Genomic DNA, 21,954 nt, shown 5'->3' with positions numbered 1-21,954 from the left:
GAAAATTCTTCTGTCTAAGGCATGCAGATTTGCTCCTGTTCCCACGTGAATCCCAGCAGCTCTCCACCAGAGTGCCAAGGTTTCTTGTTCAGAACAAGAATACCTCATGTTCTCTCTTTTTTTCAAATATTAAACTCGATTGCCTAACCTGAAGCAACTTTTCACCTTCAAAGCACAAGGGACCATCCCTGTAGGTGCTTGGGGTTTCCATTAGAGCTAAGCAGGGAACAGATGCGCCCATCAGAGTGTTACTAAAGAGCTAATGTAAAACCACTGACACTTTTTAAGGAAAAGGTAGTTTAATGGGTGCTGTTGTTCAATGACAGGCATGCCGCAAGTTTCGGGATGATGCTACATGCAAGGACACGTGTCCCCCATTGGTCCTGTATAACCCCACCACCTATCAGATGGATGTCAACCCCGATGGAAAATACAGCTTTGGAGCCACTTGTGTGAGGGAATGTCCACGTAAGTTCATTTTGGGTCACAGCCACAGAGGAGGTGGGGGGTTGGAGGGAGGTGGGAAGGGATGTGCATCATACCTCTGCATTACGGCCAAGTGCAAGAGCACTTTCTTGTTCTCCTCAGCTTCTGTAGGAACCAGGAACAGGTGCCAAAAATGAGAGAATAGCTGGTAAACAAGACAGCTGCTTCAAACTGGCTGCATTCATCACCTTTCCTGATTTAAAAATCAGTATTTAACCACTACATTTTGACTTCTGAAGATTTTTTGTGTTGATGGAGAAAAAAAATCATATGGGAGTCATCAAAACAATGGCCAAACAAGTCATATGGGATCAATCCTGTGGATTACCAAAGCATTATCAACTCTTAACTGTTTCTTAATTAGGACTGATAGAAACTAATTGGTTCAAACACTCCCTCTCAAGGCCTGTGATCATTGCTTCCTCAACAGATGCTTGCTTTTTCTTTCATGCTATTCCATGTCCGTGGTTTTTTAACCCATCGAGACTTACATGTAAGAGAGGGATTAGCTTACAGAACTGATATCCCTTTCTGAGGTTGACCATTGCCCTGCCTGGCCCTTAGCTTGGAAGAGTGAGTGAAGGTGAGGGATCAGAGGTGCTGTGTATTGATCCTGATTATGGCACTGCTGCACAGCCTGGCCTTTGCAATGTTGTTTTACTCTTCTGTGACCATTCCCCTCTCTGTTATAATGGTGATAGCATTGGATGTCTGTCTACCTTCAAAGGATGTTTGTGAGAATTAATAACTACCGCCTGTACTTTGCTAAGTATGCCAAAAGTTCAAACCACCTTTTTCTTCCCAGTACTGAAGTGCTTGTGCAGCCCCAAATGCATCCCTCTCATACTTAGTAACCTTTGTATTCTTGCTTTTCCAGACAACTACGTGGTGACAGACCATGGCTCCTGCGTTCGCTCGTGCAATACTGATACTTACGAAGTGGAAGAAAATGGTGTTCGAAAGTGTAAAAAGTGTGATGGGCTATGCAGCAAAGGTATAAAAAGCATGGAATAAACCAGTGAGGCTTTGAGATGATAGGTGACTTATTAGAAAAAATACATGGAGTTCTGACCTTAATTAAGTGCAAACTCAATAATAAATATCCAGTGATAATTTGGAGATCTGACAAGTGACCAGAAGACATGGCTGGGGAGCATGCTCTCCAGCTGGGATACACCACAAGTACAGTAGATAAACTGTGCATTGTATGCATGTGTATCTTGCACATCAGCCTTCTCCTTCATTTGTCCTTCTCAGGATCTCATCAAGGGGAATAAAATGAAAATGGGACAAAGAGAGACGAGGGCATGTGTCAGAGCCTGTGTGCAGAGATGCTCGGACCTGAGCTGCACAGCAGGACAAGCAGGAGATGTTTGTCCTGTGGTGCTTTCTGAAAAGCAAATTACGCAAAAGATCTATGAAACTCATCTTACAGTGTTAGGTTTGACTATATGGGAGTGCCTTCTGGACTAATGGCATCTTCATGTTTATTCCCTTCCACGTGATTGGGCTTCACTCTTCTCCTCTCTGACTTCTGTATCTCTCTCTTTAACAGTGTGCAACGGCATTGGAATAGGTGAACTTAAAGGGATCCTCTCCATAAACGCCACGAACATCGACTCCTTCAAAAACTGTACGAAGATCAATGGGGATGTCAGCATTCTACCAGTTGCATTTCTAGGGTGAGTTGCCTGCTGGTTGTTAGCACTGGAGGAGAAGGGCTAAGGAGAAATTCAGGCTGAGCCATTCTTTTCCCAATGCCTCATTCTGTGTTTTTCAGTGATGCCTTCACAAAGACCCTACCCTTGGACCCCAAGAAGTTGGATGTCTTCAAAACAGTCAAAGAAATATCAGGTCAGTGATGGGTTTTAAGCTGAGATAGTCTCTGATACGTTCTGACAAAAACACAAAGGGAGAGGAGGGGAATTTTTTAAGCACATGAAGTGCAAGCAATCGGTTTCTGTCTCTGAGCTACCAGGGGTCACTCTTCACTAAGGTGGTCCGCAGCGCCTTGCCAGTGTTATGCCCACATAACCCGCACTGGCCTCCCATCCAAGGTGTGTCGTTTGGCCAGACCATCCCTTATGCTGAACTGTCTGCCCTAGTGAAGCGTAAAAGCAGAGGAGATCCCCAGCCACCCAAGAAGTATGTAGTGATGCAGAGGCGTGCCACTCCGGCTAAAAAAAGCCAAGCGTGTTTCTATTTGTGGAAAACCTTTCAGCAGCTCCTTAGGGAAGTGTGCTCAGTGGCTTGCATCATCCTCGCAGAGACACCCTCTCCAGCCTGAAGAGCTCTTCCTTGGGGTGAATGTGTCTCCACAAGCACAAAGTGGCCAGCGGAGCCAAGTCTTGCACCAAGTATCAATTAAAAGTAATTGTGTTCAGCCCATTATAAAATGAGCGTAACATCAGAGCTGGGTCCACAGACGTGACTCCAGTTCCCCTTTTCTTTCTGTTTTTTACCTGTCTGGTTCCCTTCAGGGTAGCAATGACTAACCTGACAGCTTCATATGGCAGCCTGTGATTTCCCAAATTCTCCCTCTCCTCCCGAGCGCCTCGTCTGAGCAGGGAAATCTGCTTCCCTTAGCAAATCCACTCCGAGCGGCTGTCTGTTCTGCTCCCTTTCTGCTTTTCTGTTCCCTGAGGGCAGCTTGCAAATGGGACAGAGTGATGCCTTTCTCCCGCAGCCTCTCAGCCAGGGTATCTGCTAGCAAGAGCCGTCATCCCTGGCAGCTCAGTGTGGCAGGATGTGCGGCTCACTGACACAGTCATCTCTTGCACTCCTAAGCCCTCATGGTGGGCTAAGAAGTAAACTGTTTATAAAACAAGGTTTAAAAATATCTCCCTGCTCCCTAAAATGTCATGTTACAATCTGAGATTCTCTGATAAGCATAGGGAAAGCACTAACGCCTTCTCCCAGCTCAGAAGGAGCTCGAGGAGGAGGTTCTGCTGCTAATACTGACCACAGTTTTTATTATTATTATTATTATTATTATTATTATTATTATTATTTAATCTTCTTTTCTTCATTTCAGGATTTTTGTTGATTCAGGCCTGGCCCGATAATGCTACTGATCTCTATGCTTTCGAAAATCTGGAGATTATACGAGGCAGAACCAAGCAACAGTAAGTAAATCATGTGAAAGAAACTCTTTAGAGCTGTGTTTGTCTGAGCACACCAGGTACCAAGCGGTGAGACGTTGGTGTCCCCAGACTGATGCAAAATGGGAAAAGGCCTGCGAGGAGTTGAGCACCATCTTTGTGACAGTAGATAATGTGCCCTGGGGGGATGAGACCCCCAGCTCAGTGCTGCATGTGGAGGGCTGCCCTGAGTCTGCTCTAGGACCAGGCTCTCCCCCACCAGCCGGGAAGCACAAGTGGGACAGAGAGCGCTCTCTGCAGTCCAGGGCAAGTTACAATACAGGATCACAGGACCACTTTGGGATTTGAGGTAGCTGGGCAGTCGGGGATGGAGACCATGGCTGCCTAGCAGTGCAGACACCAGCAGGGCATCCAGTGCCCACCTGGGCTTACCCCGAGAGGAAGGATGGCTTGGTGGACCATCACCAACATCACTACAAACACTGTTGCACATCATTTACCTGAGAGATCGCACATGTCCTCCCAGTTTTAGCTTAAAATTCCCATGCAAAACCAGATATGAGTATTGCGCTTGTTTTACAATAGATATGTCATGTACCAGGCGTTAAGCTTAGAGGGCTGAGCAATGTCTTTCTTGAACAAAATTGGGGTGACAGCAGCACATGTTTGAAAACCAAAAGAAAAATGCGCTGAGTTAAACCCTGATTACTAATTCTTTTTCTTCTTTGTTTTTTTCTTTCTGTTCATCTCCATTTTAGTGGCCAGTATTCCCTTGCCGTTGTTAGCTTGAAAATACAGTCATTGGGGCTGCGATCCCTCAAGGAAATAAGTGACGGAGATGTTGCCATTATGAAGAACAAGAACCTCTGCTATGCTGACACCATGGACTGGCGCAGCCTGTTTGCAACTCAGAGCCAGAAAACAAAGATTATACAGAACAGAAATAAAAATGAGTGTGGTAAGTCAATGCTGCCTTCCTGCCCCCTTAAGAAGCTCATACTAAAACGCCAGAGTTATTCAAGCAAGGCTTTTTTTCTCTCTGTTCACCTGGCTGCAAAATTCATCAGTGATATTGCTTTAATGAAGGTGGTGAGGGAAAAGTGGGATTTTTTCCCACCAAGGATGTGGACTTCATGGTGTCCACCAGATGGGAAGGAGCTGCTTCACCACTATGGGCATAGTGAAGCAATGTAGGTTGAAGGACACAGAAGCTAACTCCAAACTTCTTTGACAAGGTCGAAGCTGTTGTTCGACTATGCTGTTGACTGCAGAGGTCCCTAGGCCAAAATCTAATTATTTCTCTTTTCAGAATATGAATTTGTTGTATTTTGGAAATTGATCATAGAATCACAGAATGGTTTGGGTTGGAAGAGACCTTCAAAGATCATCTATTCCAACCCCCCTGCCATGGGCAGGGACATCTTTCACTAGACCAGGTTGCTCAAAGCCCCATCCAACCTGACCTTGACCATGCCCAGGGGTGGACCATCCACAGCTTCTCTGGGCAACCTGTTCCAGTGCCTCACCACCCTCATAGTACAAAATTTCTTCTTTATGTCCAATCTAAACCTGCCCTCTTTCAGGTTAAAACCATTGCCCCTTGTCCTGTCACTACAGACATTGCTAAAAAGTCATTATAAGCCCCTTTAAGTATTGAAAGGCCGCAATAAGGTCTCCCCAGAGCCTTCTCTTCTCCAGGCTGAACAATCCCAATTCTCTCAGCCTGGTACCAGTTTAGCTTTATTACACAGCTGTTAAGCTGCCACTGAAGAGCTTGTTTTTATTTTGAAAGACCAGAGGTCACTCTTAATTTCAGGCTTTGGGAATTAAGAGAAGCAAGCTTATTCCTCTTCCACACTGCCAGGACCATCCACATTGAAGCAGGCTGGAGAAACAGGCTGGTTAGGATGGAGTCACTTGCAGTGCTGTGTTTGCCCTCTCTCCTGCCTTGACATCCATGGCCTTTTTTCTTTTCTCCTTCTCTCGCAGCTGCTGCCAGGCATGTGTGTGACCCCCTGTGCTCAGACGTGGGCTGCTGGGGCCCCGGACTGTGAAACAGTGCAATATCCTGCAAGGGTAAGGTGACTGGGGGGTGCTTGAGGTTTGGCGAGGATTTGGGGGTTTGGGGTTTTAGAGTATGTTGTAGCTAGGAAGAAAGGATTTCCCTGGCTTTGCACAGCTGTTGTGTGAGCACAGGACCTAAAAAGAGGGAAAAGCCTGGAGCTGAGATAGCTCTCCTTCCCCGTTCATCATTGCTTAGGAGTTTGGTCCTGCCACAGTGACTGCCGTGAAAACATCCCCTCAAGCCCATGAGGACTGTCCAGAGGCCCAAGGAGGCTAAGCCTTATGCTTCCTTCCCCTAAGACATAAAGGAGCTCAAAGGCCCCTGTGAAAATCCAAGCTATGCCCGTCACATCAAGCATATCGGGCAAGAGCCGGAGCCAGCTGCAGCCACTTGGGAGCTCAGTCACCCCAGGAGCCAAGGCTTCACTGCTCAGTAGGCTTCCGTACTGCAAAGGGACTCTTATATTTGCTCAAATGAGCGGCTCGCCCTTGCAATTTGCAAAGTTGCAGTCAAGGGAGAATGAGCTTTCATCCGAAAAGTACTGGGAGCAGCAATTTCAGGCAAAATTATTGCTTTGGCTTTGCTCAGGCTGAGGAAAATGTATTGCTGCCTGTGCATCAGGAAGGCGGCTCGGCTGTTTTTTTCAGTCAGCTCAACAGGTGATACAGGCATGAAAGGCATAGCTAGCACTGAAATTACACAGATTTTTTAATTTCAAAGTTTGTCTTCTAAAAATCATGAGTGTTACGCAAGTACTTGACAGGGTGGTGATGCCCCTGGTGTTTGTATTTGTCTAGCAACTTGCAGTTCAGCAGCTGCCTTTTTTGTAAGTGAATTCCCTCCAGCAGCTATTATGACCTGAAGGGCAGATCTGGGCATTTTTTGTGTCAAATGATGAGTAGATTTAGTTTAATTAATAACACCATTACTTGAAGTGGAACAGCTTTATTGCTATTGAAACCATCTGTTCCCAACTTTCATATTTTAATGATTCATTGTGTCTTGTAGGGAGGGCATGAGTTTAATTATCAGTGCATTGCTGTTTAACTTTCCTAATTATTATTTGGGGCCTTGGAACCACTTGAACAGTTTTTGCTGATCTCTTTGCATCACTACCATTTAAAAGCCTTTGGAAATCATTGCGAATATTCTGTGTCATTAGCTTAAAAGGGAAAGTAAACTAATTTGTAGTGTGCAATCTGGAGTGCCATGTGTTTCACTGTCAGCCAAATTTTCCTTACTCTTCCCTTTCCCTGGTTGTGCTGAGCAAGTGCTATTGGTGTAACCAGGAGGGTCCCCCTGTACCTCCTCCTGTCTCCATACCATCATCCCAATCTATTTAAACTGGAAAAGTCAGGAAAAGGAGAGTTGACTACAATTTATCACTTGCTAATGAGCCTAGTTTTTAATTATTTCTCTTCTTTTTGTTGTTTTCCAGGGAGCCAAGAGAGTTTGAAAGGGACTCCAAGTGCCTCCCCTGCCACCCTGAATGCCTGGTGCAAAACTCTACCATGTACAACGCAACCTGCACTGGACCTGTAAGAGCAAATTCAGCTTAGCAAACCTGCACCTCAGACCATGTATTAATACCTATTTCCCGAGTAGAGATAATCCTGAGATCTCATTTACCCTTCTCCCAGATGAAGTGGAGGTGGAGGGGCTAGAGGGCACGATCTCGGGTCAGGGGAGCAGCAACAGGAGAGGGAACCTCATGGTGTTATTTCTCTTTCATGTCACCCATCATACATGTAATCCGCAGTCACAGGTGTTGCAGGGCCTTTCTTTTTTGTGTCTTCGCGCAGGAAAAAAAAAGTAAGGCTTACTCACATATGTAATGATATAGTAATTTGGTGAACATTTCAGGAACATGTAGTTACGAACAGCCAAGTTGGCGTGAACAAGTTAGATTTCCTTATTCAGAGGGAAAGAACTGTTAAAAATGGTGGATTAAAAGAGTAGCTTTTTGCCTTTTTAAAAGGCCATGATAAAATTGTGATCAAGACAGATATTTACTGGAAAATATTCAGGAAGCAGATTTTACTTAAAACCATGTTCCCTCCTCTAACTAGGTTACAGTAAATACCTGTATTAAAGTAATTGCATGTGTAAGTTTTGTTCAAAGAAAGGCGATCAAAACAAAATGATTGGATTTTCAAACTTCTTTAAATATTCCAAGTTCATGCAGAAGCGCCTTCTACAAAAGTCAATGTCTTGCTAGTCACCCAGAGTCTCCCTCAATTTTGTTCTTCTTTTAAGAATACTCTTCTGCATTAGGAAATGTCCAGTTTGGCAGCAGTGCAAAATTATTTCCTTTTAAACTGCTCAAACTCATATCTTAATCATAAAACTCTAATTTTCTTTTTTTTTTTTTTTTGGGCGGGGGGGGAGTAATTGAAATCAAATCTCCAGCTTCCATCACAGACCCTCCTCTGCGTTCCTTAACTCTTCCAACACCTCTTGCCATCCCGTGCAGCCACTGAGTTTCAACCCTTGCCCATCATCAGTCTGCAGAGTCACTGCTCAGTAATGTGAAGCATTTCCATCTTCCCTTCTAGCTTAGACCACCATGGCCTAAGGGATATTATTAACATTATAATCTCCTTCAGGCGGTGAGCACCCCCTTGTTCCATATTTGCCCAGCATCTAGTAATCAGTCCATTAGAGTGGCCCTTAGACATTACAGTAATTAAAATGATCTTCCTATAGCATGTCCAACTGTAGTCCCACTGAAACCAGCACTGTGGATCTGGTCTGGTGTTTCTCCATATTAGAATTTGACCCAGAATTGCTGGTTTCCCTGCTTTAAAATATTTTTTATTCCTGGTGCTGTTATAGTCTGAATAAAAACAGCTCTGCCAAAAATGGCCAAAGGCAATGCCTTTAAATACAAACTAAGTGCTTTTCAAAGTAAAAAACCACATGTACTCCTTGTGTTGCCTCCTGATCTCCTGCTTCTCCCTAACAGAGGAAAGAACCTGTGCTGAGAAGCCAGTAAATAATGATTTGAGGCCAGTCCTTCAGGGAGGTGTCAGCAGGTCCAGCTCCATTGTTTTAAATTGGGTGATGGTAGATTGTACCAGGCAGCAGCCAGGCCCTCTGCTTTTTTGCTTACCACTTCTCAAGGTGTCATTAAATTATTCCCCATTTTAAATGAAAAATGTAAACTTTCCAAACAGGCAGAAGGCAGGGGGAAAAAAGCAGCAACACTGAAACTCAATAAAATATTAGCTTTAAATATCAGGTGATGCCTTTTGTACAGTCCATCCTACAAGAGAAAATCCTTTAAGAACATCAGGTAGCAAGGTAATAAAACCAGATGATGCTGAAAACTTCCAGCAGAGGAAGGCATTTAGATTTATCTTCTGAATTTCCTCCTGATTAGGCTGATGTAAGGGCATTATAAACAAGCTGGTTCTCTTTTCAGGGCCCTGACAACTGCATGAAGTGTGCCCATTTTATAGACGGCCCGCACTGTGTGAAATCCTGCCCGGCTGGGGTTCTGGGCGAGAACGACACCCTTGTCTGGAAATATGCTGACGGGAATGCTGTTTGCCAGCTCTGCCATCCAAACTGTACCCGGGGGTGAGTAAAACCTTGGGCTGAATGGAAACAGAGCAGGAGGGAAATAGGGGAACAGCTCGTCTCAAGATCTTTCCCTTCCTAACAGTCTCATTTCAAACCACCAAGAAGAAGAAATAAATAGCAGGAAGCAAGAGAGGTCGGGGTGTACTGGTAATGTAAGCAGAGCACGGTGGACTTTGTAAATAGGGAAAGTTCAGTGGCACCACTTCTTTACACAAAAAAAAAAAAAAAAAGAGGAAAAATGTTTCAGGGTGTTTGAAACAGGTTTGTTTGTTGATTTAAATAGGAAACTTCCTGGAATTTTACAGAACTCGCCCACCAGTGATGGTTTTATTTCTGGTTTATTCCCACCTGGCTTGGTGGTGGGTCCTCTGATTTTTGGGAGGAACATCAGTGACATCTGGTGGATGCTGGTCTCCCTGGGCCCATTTTTTTTTTCAGCACCTTTAATCTTTTAGGAGGAAAATCCCAGTGAGGTACCACAGTGATTTTCTTTCTTTCCTGCTTTCCATATGCTAGCGCTTGGTCTGAGTTTCAAGCCTTGCCTGCCTCCTGAGTGTGGCTTTATTGATGAGTATCACAGTAAACCCAATCTGTATGAACCGGTTTTGTCCTCATTTGGGGCCACATGTAAACCACCACCTATAACGACCTATGAATTCAACTGTGTTTAACCTACATGACAATAAGTAACAAGGCTGCAGCTGCCTCCTCTCCTGGTTTCCGACCTGCAAAGGACACAGGGTGTGCAGTAAGACGTTTTACGTTTTGAGACTCAGTTGTTGGACTGTGATGCTTTCAGAGCAAAAAAACAACCCACATTTAGTATCTTTTCCTTCGTGGGCCCCTGCCCTGTACCCTGCAGGTCTGTCTGATCCAAAATCCGTTTGTAATATGCCTGTAATATGTGTTGCAAGAGAGAAGTTATAACACCGGCCTCCAACTATATTCAGACCAGCCATCATCCCATTGTATATTTAGCGAATTCAGCTGCCAGGTCATTAAAGAGCAGAGTGCCCAGACCCCCACCTTCATGGAGAAAGGGAGATGAAGGGTTAAACCAGCAAGTAACGGCCCTTCCTAGTGCTCACAGTGAATCCAGCTCTCTGGTTTTCAGATGGTAGCCGCAACAGCCACATGGTTTGCTGTGATTTACAGCGATGCCCCCTCTGTTTCGTTACCCTTGCAGGCAAGGTTCATCAGGGCTTCCCATCACACGCCTGAGAACAAATGATCTCAGCTGAAAAGGGATCTTAATAACTTTGCTCTTTATTAATGACCTCAATAGTCCCTACTGATACAAACTGGCCACAGGGATCCAATATCCTTCTTCTAACTGGCCACATGAAAATGCAGTTGATTATTGGGAGCAGTGTAATGGGTAACCACATCTGAACAAGGCTTTCAGCTGCAGGGCCTCGGTAGCGAGATCAAACACTAAGACTCGAATGCAAACTTGGAGAACATAATCTGCCAGACATGGATGTAGCTGTGAGACACGTAGTGGCTCTTTGTGCATGAGCAAGTCCCCAGAGCAGAGTTCATCAGAAAAGTCCATTCCTGCCTGGCCTTAGCAGTGGATGGGTGTACCACAGGAGTCTGGCATGTGATGGGGGTAGGGTAAGGAGAGTTTTTTGAAAATTAGGGGTACCCAATGTATGGCTCAGTGTATTTTGCCCTGTGTAATGAAGACAGAACATAAAAAGTCGTATTGATTTCATCTCTTAAGTGAAAGAACTGGGCTAAGTTTGCCATTGTTATATTGTGGTGTGCTCAATGGCCCTGTTCGAGTTGCTGCCCAAATGCAGCAGAAGACATAGAGAGAGGCTGTACCCCTGAAGGGCTCAAGAGAGCTAAGAGAAGGTAGTGTTACTATTTTTGCTTTTCCGCTGGGCCATCTGAGGCCAATGGCATTGATGAGTAGGGAGCCAGTGTCAGAGGCATAATCTGGGAATGCGCAGTCTGGGCACAGCATTTTCCCTGTGAAGGCAATCAATCAGTAATGCCACTTACTTCTCTTCACGCCTTTCCCTCGTTGGGCTGCGGGAATGGGATCTGTTCAGCAGTGGGTGGAAAACATCTGTCTCGCAAGGTTTTTGCATCCTTAGAAACCACAGTCTCAGCGATTTCTGCATGACAAGAAACAACAACTTTATTTCTGTCCCTGTTCAATTTCACGGCTAGAGCCCACAAAATCTTATCAGCATGATTAAGTGCACAGACATCAGTAGTCATGTAAGTAAGGGTTTCCAGGATCTGGCTCTATTTTTCTTGTTTGAAGAAGCTGAAAGTAAAGAGGGCTTCTCTTCCCAGCTGACCTTTGTTACCAATTTTGGGGTTTTTTTACTTTAGGTATGCTTACTGGTAGTGCATTGCTTTCTTCGTATTGCTGTGAAGAATCCCATCTAGTCGAACTTTCTTTGCTGAGTCGTTTATTCAGCCTTCATTAGAAAACAGAAGGGAGATAGCTTTCTCCTGCTCAGCCCAAAAGGCCCCTTCTCTCCCATTTTCCCTGTAACTGCTTGGGGATTTTGTGCACTTGCTTCCTTTTGCCTCTAGTACAGCTGAAAAAATACACTCCAATAAAGACAGTGACATCCCGAAAGCCCTGGAATTACCCTGTTTATACCTCCAGCAGCTAATGAAAGACACCAGCTTGATTAATCTGCTCGTCATTGAAGGATTTGGTTTTCCCTTGCCACCCTCCCAGAGCCTGGGGATTAAATTCAGCCACAGTGAGGTGGAAGAGCACGAAGGAGAGAAGCCACAGCACTGGCTAATGCATCCTGCCTCCGCAGTCGCTGCCAACATCGCGTGTCTTGCCAGTCTTCATGTTAGACGCGACGGGATTTTGGGACAGGAAGAAAGCGGCCAGGGGGTCCAAAAGGAAAGGTTGCAGCTGCACAACACAAATGTGATGCCTTTGTCACACTGAAGGTTAATGAGAAAGAAAGGGCAGAGAAAAGTTCTTGTAAGGCTTTAAAAAGCCCAACAGTTTTCCATTTCTTTTATGACCGTGAAGTAACTTAAGGTGTTATAGTGTGAGTTCCCTCTGAAAGGCCATAAATCATAGCAACCTGGCTGTATTACATCAAATTAGGAGCTATGGATCGAGGAAAAAGCTGTTAAAGCCTTGATGGATTTGGGAAATAAATAGCTGTGTCTGTACTGGGACGAGTAATATTTATGTAGACAGATGAAATGCTGAGTTCAGGATGCAATAGTTTTCAGGGACTGTAGACAGCACTAATTTTCCAATAAGCAGAGAAATATTTCAGAGACTACAGCTGCTGCTAGATTCCATCTGATATACCTGTAAGATCTCAAGGCAGTTCATAACACAAGGTCACATTTCTCATTTTGGTTTCTGTAAGCAGAAGAAAAACGATTCAGGAATGGAAAAAGTGATTGTTTAGATTCCATAAAACCCGGGTTACTTATGTTGGGTGTCATCATAAAATTCCGCATTCAGAAAGATGGTTATATTTAGTGCTGGATGGATATTTGTCATAGGCTTTGTTTCTCCTTTGACTTGTGAAATGAATCAGAAAATCACACGGGATTTGAAAAGCACAAGCTGATCTGTCATTTTCTTCCCAAACACCTTTTTACTTTATTCCACTAGACTTGATATTGATGGATTTGTGTGGCAAATAGTTTTGAAAAAAAAAGGGGACAGATGAAAATGTACACTTGTCCTGCTTCTACTTTCTGGTATAGGAAAATAACTGGTCAATCATTCCTCAGACTGTAGATACTGTCCCCTCGGCCAATTTTTTTTGCTCTTAGGAAGCGCATTGAGGATTTGCCATCATAAAGTAGAAAGGCAAATCGGTATTTTTAGGAAGACATAATCTGAGGGACCACAGTCACATTCTGAAATAACGTGAGGTCTTTTAATTTCACATCTTTATGGGGAGAAGCTGTACATACTTTGTTGCGTTGGCATATGGAAATTCAGATCTGGGTGGTAGAGTGTGATAGGATGGGTCATAGATCTGTTTTCTGTTGAGCGCCTGAAGAGAGAAACCCGGTGCAAAGTGAGGTCCATCTCTTGCGACCGGAAGCAAGCTGGTGGCTCTGCTCTGCACGTGCAGCCTCTCTGTGCGTACTTACACAACTGAGCAAACAAACCAAGCCGTAGGCAGGCAGGGAACGCTAACAAAGCTGGGCGCCCAGGATCCGGGAACCGGTATGCACAGCACTTCCAGTGTGTCCAGAACACCGGGATGCACATTCTTGCATGGGAGCCCAGTGAACTCGCAAGACCTTCCAGATGCTGGATCTTGGAGTACTGTGTTGGCCCAGAAACAAGGCAAATACACGAGGGAAGATCAGAGTAATGAAAACAAGCAAACAAACAAAACCCCAATAAAATGAGTAGTTGCTTCACCTCTTCCTCCCCCAGACCTAGATCAAGTTATAAGATCAGCAGCTCCACCTGCCATTTTGAAATTTTTCTGGTTCTCCCTCTCAGCAAGAGGGAATTCAGAGCAGTTTTCCCGGCACAGGCTCACTCCTTACCCCCTATTTGACCTCCTCTGGAGTTGTTTTGGGATGATCCATTTTCTTTAAGTCAGCGCAGGGAGCGGATACCACAAACTGGACTTTTCTCCTTGCTGTGCTCTGTTTTTCAGAGGTGATGTAAACCTCTCTGTAATGTTCTCCTTCCTCGGTAGACACCACAAAGACCACAATTCCCATGAAGAGCATACATCTTGTAGGCCAGGAGCACTTAGGGAATGCACGGTGCCTCTCACGCCCGTTAGACCATCAAGTGAATGCAGTCACTGTGTTTTCATCTGTGTTGCTTTTTGCACTGGGCTGCCAAAATTAATTTCAGGCATTTTAAACTCAAATGGAGGGTGAATGACTTGCTAGTAGAGTTTCTGTATCTCTGCATAACTGTCGTACCTGTTTACATTACCAGTAACATAAGAGCATAGATTCTGAAAGAAAAATGTCATGGACTCATCCTAACAGACTATAGCCTAGGGGAGTGCTGTCAAATCCTGTTTTCTGATGGGAGCATGTATCTGCTACCCAAGTTTTCCATTGCAGTAGAAGTCTGGAAATTGGAATCTGTTACTTATCAGGAAATAAGGATTATGCAGAAGGGGCTGCAGTGACACGTTTCCATGTGGCTTTCTGCTCTCCTGCAGGGGAGAGGTTGCATCTGTCCTCCTCCACAGTCAGCCCTGAGCTTCTGCGCTAACGCAGATGTCCACGCAGAGCCAGGGAATTCAGGCCCATTTGAATTTTGTGTATCTGTGTCCTCCCCCCCATTCTACCACACGATAGAAAGTTGTTTTAAAATGTTCTTTAAACTGACTGTGCAGCATAACTATGCCTCTAGATAAAAGATTTTGGAGCAAGGCCATTGACTGATATTTAATAGAGTGTATGACTATTATAAATTCCTATGCTAATACTTGGGCTGCTCTGAAACACAAACTTTTCAATCAGTAGCACTCTTCTTAGTTGGAATTATAGAAGTATGTATGCCAGAGCTAATATGTTTCTAACGTTCATTTGTTTTTACAGGTGCAAAGGGCCAGGTCTTGAAGGCTGTCCAAACGGGTGAGTATTTCATCTGCTACAATTAACGACAGAGCTGGAAAGAATGCATATGTGTTTACATTTCCACACTAGACACTGCAAGGCTGGGACTAATGTTAAGTCTTTAGCTCTGTACAGGGAAGTGACAGATTAGAGCAGACTCTGACCTATAAAAATGTTTTCAAGAACTGAGAAATATTCCTACTGGCACAAGACTCCAAAACCTTGTTCTGCTTAGCTTGTTTGGCAAGGTGAGACCTGGGATCTGTTACTGGAGAACAAAAGGAGAAGCTGGAAAAACAAATTTTTAAGGGCTAGTGGCAGAGAGAGCTATGTTTAGGATTGATGTGGTTACCTGCATTACAGGGGATTCACCTCAGAGACCCAGGAGGTCTTTTCCAGCCCTGTGATCTGTACATCTCCAATCCCTCTGTGCAGAGATGGACGTTCATTCTTCACACTAGACATTACGTTGCACTGTTTGGCCTCGTGACTTGCTCAAGGTCATGCAACAAGCAAACAGGCTTCTCTGACTAAGAGAGAGGGGTTTAGTTTCTGGCCACAAAGTCATGCTATGGCAAGACAAATTCAGCCTAGCAGTACTGTTAAAAAGTGACTCTATTTAATAGTAATCCCTGGGGCAATTACAGAAAGGGCTGTGATGGGTCTTTAAGTACAGATCAAAAAACAACCTTGCAAAACAGGTTTTTCTTTTCAACTTCAATTTGAAACAACCCAGGTTCTAATAAAGAGGCAGCAATCTGTATGTACAATGTGAATGGTTCACACGTTACTTGGCCTCAGACATTTGCACTTGGGGAGGAGGGACAATGATCTGAAGTTCATTGTCACCCTTACAGCATGGCCCCCTAATAATGGTGAGATGTCAGCTTCATTGCTGGTATCACAACTGCATTTGCCTTCTTGGATATTGTCTTCTCTCCACGTGCTTCGTGTATCCGATTACATGCGGGCTGCCCATGGCTGGCATATATGTACGTCACAGATTTGATGCTCATGTCCTTGGTGGGTTTGTTGGAGGGAGGAGAAATCCCCTTGCTTAAGCTATGAGGATCAGCTCCAATTGCAAGTTTGAGAGAAGAGTGAAGACTTTGAGTAGGTTACAGGATGAGGAACTTAAAAATACAGATGCCCGAGATATCTGAAATGTCAAGTAGGCTTAAGTGGGTGTCCAGGGTGTATGTTCGACCAAATCCTAAGGCTTCATGCAACCTCTGTAGGGTTTTTTAAAAATCTTACACCTAAGCATTTTTTTTTCTCTTTCTGCATCCCCTTCCGTCTTGCAGCTCCAAAATACCATCTATTGCAGCTGGCGTCGTTGGAGGTCTCCTGTGCCTGGTGGTGGTTGGCTTGGGCATTGGCCTTTACTTGCGGAGGCGCCACATTGTCAGAAAGCGGACCCTGCGCCGGCTGCTGCAGGAGAGGGAGGTGAGCACTGCTGGCACGGCTGCAACACCAGCTGCTCTATCTGGGGCAATGGGTGCCGGCTTCATCATGCCAGTGAATTAAAGCACCATGCATCTGCCTTGTAACTCAACAAGGCCTTGGGTTGGCAAACACGGCGTCTGCCACGCTAGTTGGAAGAGAAGCAGTGTGCATGTAACACCTTCTCACTTAATCTGAAGTCTGATCCCTCTGGATATAATTTTCAAAAGATTTAAGGGATTTAGATGTCTAAATCGCAATGAAAATCATTGAGATGGCCTGTTCAGAAAAAACTATGCCTTCAGGGTGAGGTGCGATGTGTTTGCTGATCCATAGCACCTCAGCCTCAAATTGTTCTTCCTCCAGACAAGCCTTGAGGCTGCTGTGGCAGCTTGGGCGCTTTTGAAAATTTTACCCCCTTGATCAGGCGTATGTCTGATCCTGTGGAAAAAAATGAGAGAGAAAGGAGGGGAGGGGAAGGAATTGAGGAAGTGTTTGTGTCTTGTCTTTAGTTTCTTTTTAGCACAAAAAAACCACAAAGCCATCAAAGTGAATGGTTCACCTTGTTGGGCATGAAAAAGGTTTCTACACTGCTTTTTGTTTTCCGCATGGTTTTGTGTGTGTTACAGCATCACCCTCTCAGTACCTCACATATAAAATAGCAAAATTCATTATCCTGCATTAAAGCTGCTCTTTTATGATTAGCCCCCTTCTCTTTCTAGTCCAATCCTAGTAAATAATTAGCAAACGGTATTTAGCATTCTGCTAAAAGCCCAGTTGCAGCTTCCTTTTGTGCTCACTGGCTTTGCAGAGTCAGCTGCTAGGATCCTTAAAAAAAAAAGCTGTCCTTCTTTTTAATGCACTATCTAACAATATTTTACATACCACCATATTCTACAGTTGTGATAGTAGAGTTCAGTTTGTGCTCAGCTCATATTGTACCCTCTGGACTCCTCAAAATGAGGATATTTCATCACAACAGAAAGGTTGCTAGCCTGCTAGAATCAGATTGTATTTAGCTAAATATGGTTTTATTCAAAGGAAAGGAAAAAGAAAGAGCACTAAGGAAAAAGCTGACTTATGCATCAAACAGGTGTTAAGTATGTCTGTTTGGAGGGCATTACTGCTATTTGCAATAAGGCTTAGATCAATAATTTTGAAAACCTCAATAGTCAATTCAACATCTCCTTTTTGATTGAGAAGAGTCACTCTCAGAGGTTTAATTGCTGCTTGTAAGCCCTGCAGTGTGGGGGAACCACTGTACCATGGGAATTTCATCCAGTTAAACAAGAGCAGACCTGAAAGGTTGCAGGTGGATTCTTGCCCATTATTTAACACATCTTTATAAATTATTTGTAAGGTAAAAAAAAAAAAATCTTCTTTAGGATCTGTGGTAATTACATTATTCTTCATTCCATGTGTTTTGAAGCTTTGAAGTCAAAGCCTTCATTTGAACAGTAGTATTCCTTCATTCTCCTTCAAAATGGCAGTCACCACTCTGATTTTACCTCTGAAATTTGGAGCAACTCTAGATATTTATTACTGCAAGTCAGAGTGGAGTTGTCCTCCCATAAACTTACCTTGGAATAAAATGTTCATTATTTTAAAGGAAGGATTTATTTGCTTCCCCAAAGCATGCTGCTTGCCATCCTCCTAGACTGTATATCCTCCTAACATCTTCTCTCTGCACCAGCTTGTCGAACCACTGACACCCAGCGGGGAGGCACCAAATCAGGCTCATCTGAGAATTTTAAAGGAAACAGAATTTAAAAAGGTCAAAGTTTTAGGCTCTGGAGCTTTTGGCACTGTTTATAAGGTAAGATCACCATGTTTCTCTTCCCCTTTTCATCTTGCTCCCTCATGCAGAAGCCACCCAAACAAAGCATGAACTGGGAGCTGCGATCATTGTGTAGTTTTTTTTTTAAACTAATTTTTATAGCATGTATACATTGAAAGGTAGGGACATGACTCAATCATAATTAGCTGAGTTATGAATCAGGTTTTTTTTTAAAGATCTTGACTTAAAAACTACCATGGCTAAATAGACCCTGTTGTGAATATCAGGAAAAAAAGAAATGCACTTTGGTCTGCTCAATGCTAAGCCATTTTTCTGTGTGATCTGGGGTCTTGTTTTTATAATTGTCAATTGCTCTTTCATTAGAACTGACTCAGACATACAGAAGTGTCTACACACCTTCAGTTGTGTAGGCCCACAAGATATTTTTTGTCTTGGTGTTTGTTTATCCTCTTCTTCACCAAGTTTGACTTTTCTGTGCTCCTCCTTTTATTCTGGATATGTGTTTCAGGCTTTGCCAGTAGTATGGAAATACAAACTGTAGATTCATATATCTCTTTATAAAGCTCTGTGTTCTGAAGCAGGCTTCCAACTACGGCTAGGAACTTCAGGGGCATAAATTCCATTGACCTCTGAAGATGTGCACCTGCATTGCTGGGGACTTCAGCAGAGTGTCCTCGCAGTGCCACACCATTCACCTGCCACGTAAATGTCCTCCTGACACTATAGATGTAGAGCACTGAACCAGTCAGACATAAACCTACGTGCTACTGCATGTGTTTAGGACTGGATTATTTCTACAGTATAGATGCCACCTTGTTTTCATGAGAAAATGCCAATTCTTTTCCTCCCATGATTTATAAATTGGAAGTGGCAAGGTTTTGCACTTGCAGTTGCTGTGATGTGCTAATTAATCAGATTTCCATCTGCAAAAGTTGCTCTTTATGCATCTCTTGGGCTATTTATACCAGGATAGTAATGAACACGGTTTTTAAAAAAAATACGGTAGAGGTGACTGAAAGAGAAATAACACTCACACCACTAACAGGATTTTGTTAACACCCACAAGACACATTTTTTGCATATTTTTGTTGTCTGCCATGTCTTCCCATTGCTCAGAATATTTAAGTCTACTCAGAAGATGTAAAATATATATGTAATTGTGAGAATTAACCTGTTAGATACGAGACAGAGTAACTCTTTGTACTTCTTTTTGGTAGGGACTTTGGATCCCAGAAGGGGAGAAGGTTAAAATTCCTGTCGCTATTAAAGAATTGAGAGAGGCTACATCACCAAAAGCCAACAAGGAAATACTTGATGTAAGTTTTCATGTTTGTTTTGTCAGGTCCTCAGTGGTATGTGGATTTTCCTCTGTAACAACTAAAGGGATTTCAGGATTCTGGGCAGAAAGAAATATTTTGCACCCCAAACTGCATTCTCCATTTAGAAGTACTGGGCTCCGCAGCCTAGTCTGTAAAGTGCTTTTGTGTCTCCTATGAACCCCTTGCTCGCAGCCCAAATACTGATGTTATACTCGTGGGGTAGCATCTAAGAAGAGGTCAGGACCATATATTTACAGCTAATTCTGTTTTCTTTATTCTGATGTTTCAGGCCTTAAACTGTGGCATTCATTGCTGTTATGGCAGTAGAACTAAAGCCAGTAACACCATTTCTAATGACTTTTGAATCCTGACATTGCAGATTGTCATAAGCTACTTGCTTGATTACACAGGATTAAGTTAACTATAAATCCAAAAGAAAAAATATCCCAGCTGTCTGACTTCTCTGCCATGAACAGCAAGAAATTATCTCACTTCCTGGAAGAGGCAAGGGAATTTTATTCTCTTGCTTGGATACAGCTCATCACTTCAGAAAACAGGGGAAAAGGCTATGTGACATTGCTTCAGGAGTTTGTAAATGTGTGAGTTTACAACGGGTGAGCCAGAGTCCTAAATCCAAAGTTCCCTGAACTTGGAATAGCTAGAAATCTGAACTCGGTTGCTAGATCTGAAGCCATACAACATAAAGCACCAAGGATATATACTTATATACGAGAAAAGGAAAATGCTGAGTGTGGAGAGGAGGACTCAGATGTTCAGTATATGTTCAGTACAGCTTTCCTGTGCTGTGGTTCAGTCCTCAGTTATAAGAAACGTGTTGCATGTTGCGCGCACGTGTGTGTGTGTGTGTCCCACAGCCCTTCAAGCCCTGAGCTGGAGCCTGCTGGGTCACTCTGGAGGTCTGGTCAGCCCAGGGACTCCCCAGGCACCACAGTGTATTTGGTACAGATGAATTCTTTAAGCTTCTCCTAGCTATACTCATATGAGCATGCCTCTAGAAAGCATGGGTTGGAAGCCTGGATTTGGCAGGGGCTCATCTCTCAAGTGCTTCTTTGCAAAGACAGGGTGCCTGTCCCTGGTACATCCCAAAGAGACCTGAGAAGAAGTGCAGGTCCACAGCCTGGGGCAGCTGGTTTGTGTGGAAGTGATGGTCCTTCAGCCATGGGGAAAACTGTGATTTTTTTTTTTTTTGATTTTGGTAGGAACTGAACCATTTTAGCAGGAAATTTATTTTAAAAAAAAATTCCAGCTTTGGACAGCAAAGGTAGGAAGGCTCATCCCAAAGCTGGCGAAGATCTTAACAAAAGGCCAAGTCTCATAGTGAAAAGTGCCAGGATGAATGGCTGTGAACAAACCTACTTGTGCTACTGGTGATAATAAAGCACATGGGATTTTTCCAATCACCCTGAATAAACAGTGTTATTCCAATACATTACTTCAACAGGTCATGTGTTATGTACCATATTTGATACGTGTATTGCAGCAATTCAGAAGAATAGGTGGTCCATCTCTGAATATATACCGAAGCAATATCCATCCTGATTTTAGTTTAGTTAGACTCTAGGCCAGTCTCAGCCCTTCCCCAGGTCCCCAGCCCCTGTAGCCCTGGTCCCTGCCCCTCGCCTGCCTGCAGGCGGGCTGCGGTCCCTCCCTTCGCCAGCATTCCCACATTGAGGAGCTGGCAAAGATGCTGTTCAGCTGCCTGCCCTTGTTTCCCTCTTCACAGTGATAAGAAGCATAACACAGTCTTCGCAAAGGATGCTTTGAACTGAACTGCATTAAGTTCCTGTATACTGAAGGAAGGGTTAATGAATAAGCCTACAGTACTGCATCCTGCCTTCAGAGGATCAAGATATTCACATGCAGAGCAGTAGATGCAGGGACTGTGTGCTCTTGGTGGTATTCTTTTTTCAGAGCAGTTTCTGTATCATATCCCCACATTATCTTTTCTTTTCCATTGAATTAGGATGCTTAACAAAAAGCTCTTGCTTTTCTCAGTCCTGTTCATTATTCAAATGATTTGATTGGTGGAATTTGTTCTATACTTCAGAGGAAAATTTTAAAAAGAAGTCAGAGGGATGACTCAAAAAGCTCCTTCTGAAACAGATTTTTGCTACATAACCAACTTTTCAAGGTCACTGAAACCTCAGAGATAATAATGTCCAATTAAAGATTATTTGTCTTACAGAAACACGCTAGGTATAGAACAAGCACAGCAGCTTTAGCTCCCATAATCCAGGCGAGCTCTTGCTGGCTTTATTAAGGTAGGGCTAATTCAGAAGATTGTTGTTGAATACCAAGCATACTTGGAGCAGGTCAGAGCGTACCGCAGAGATTTCCAAGATAAACAGTTGAAACAAAGGCCCACTTTAACGTCTTGGGCTACTTAGAGGGACCCACGACCGCACAATAGCTCCCTTCTGCTCCCTGCGAGGAGGTGGTGGCCTATTTTACTTTGCAGTATCAAATGTAGTAGGCAGCAGCAATGCTTGGACGCTCTCCGAAAGCTGTGTGGCCCGTACGCCCACCCCTCTCTTTCAGCATCCCAGTTCTCAGCCCCCAGGTCAGCCCTGCGCAGGC

The 21,954-nt window shown here is 43.8% G+C and overlaps 1 protein-coding gene across 1 annotated transcript in view; it reads left to right on the top strand.

Annotated features, from left to right (window-relative positions):
- EGFR (epidermal growth factor receptor) overlaps positions 1 to 21,954 on the top strand; it is a 47,893-nt gene that overhangs the window by 13,033 nt on the left and 12,906 nt on the right. Inside the window, 14 exon segments of the mRNA XM_035900318.1 lie at positions 327 to 468; positions 1,364 to 1,480; positions 2,042 to 2,168; positions 2,267 to 2,340; positions 3,521 to 3,611; positions 4,346 to 4,545; positions 5,577 to 5,633; positions 5,636 to 5,663; positions 7,091 to 7,190; positions 9,077 to 9,234; positions 14,779 to 14,814; positions 16,101 to 16,242; positions 17,933 to 18,055; positions 19,255 to 19,353. Coding sequence (XP_035756211.1) covers positions 327 to 468; positions 1,364 to 1,480; positions 2,042 to 2,168; positions 2,267 to 2,340; positions 3,521 to 3,611; positions 4,346 to 4,545; positions 5,577 to 5,633; positions 5,636 to 5,663; positions 7,091 to 7,190; positions 9,077 to 9,234; positions 14,779 to 14,814; positions 16,101 to 16,242; positions 17,933 to 18,055; positions 19,255 to 19,353 — 1,494 coding nt within the window.

The sequence above is a fragment of the Egretta garzetta genome, unplaced genomic scaffold (genome assembly GCF_000687185.1).
Source record: "Egretta garzetta isolate BGI_Z169 unplaced genomic scaffold, ASM68718v1 scaffold458, whole genome shotgun sequence".
Classification (NCBI taxonomy): domain Eukaryota; kingdom Metazoa; phylum Chordata; class Aves; order Pelecaniformes; family Ardeidae; genus Egretta; species Egretta garzetta.
This window is presented reverse-complemented; position numbering and strand designations above follow the sequence as displayed.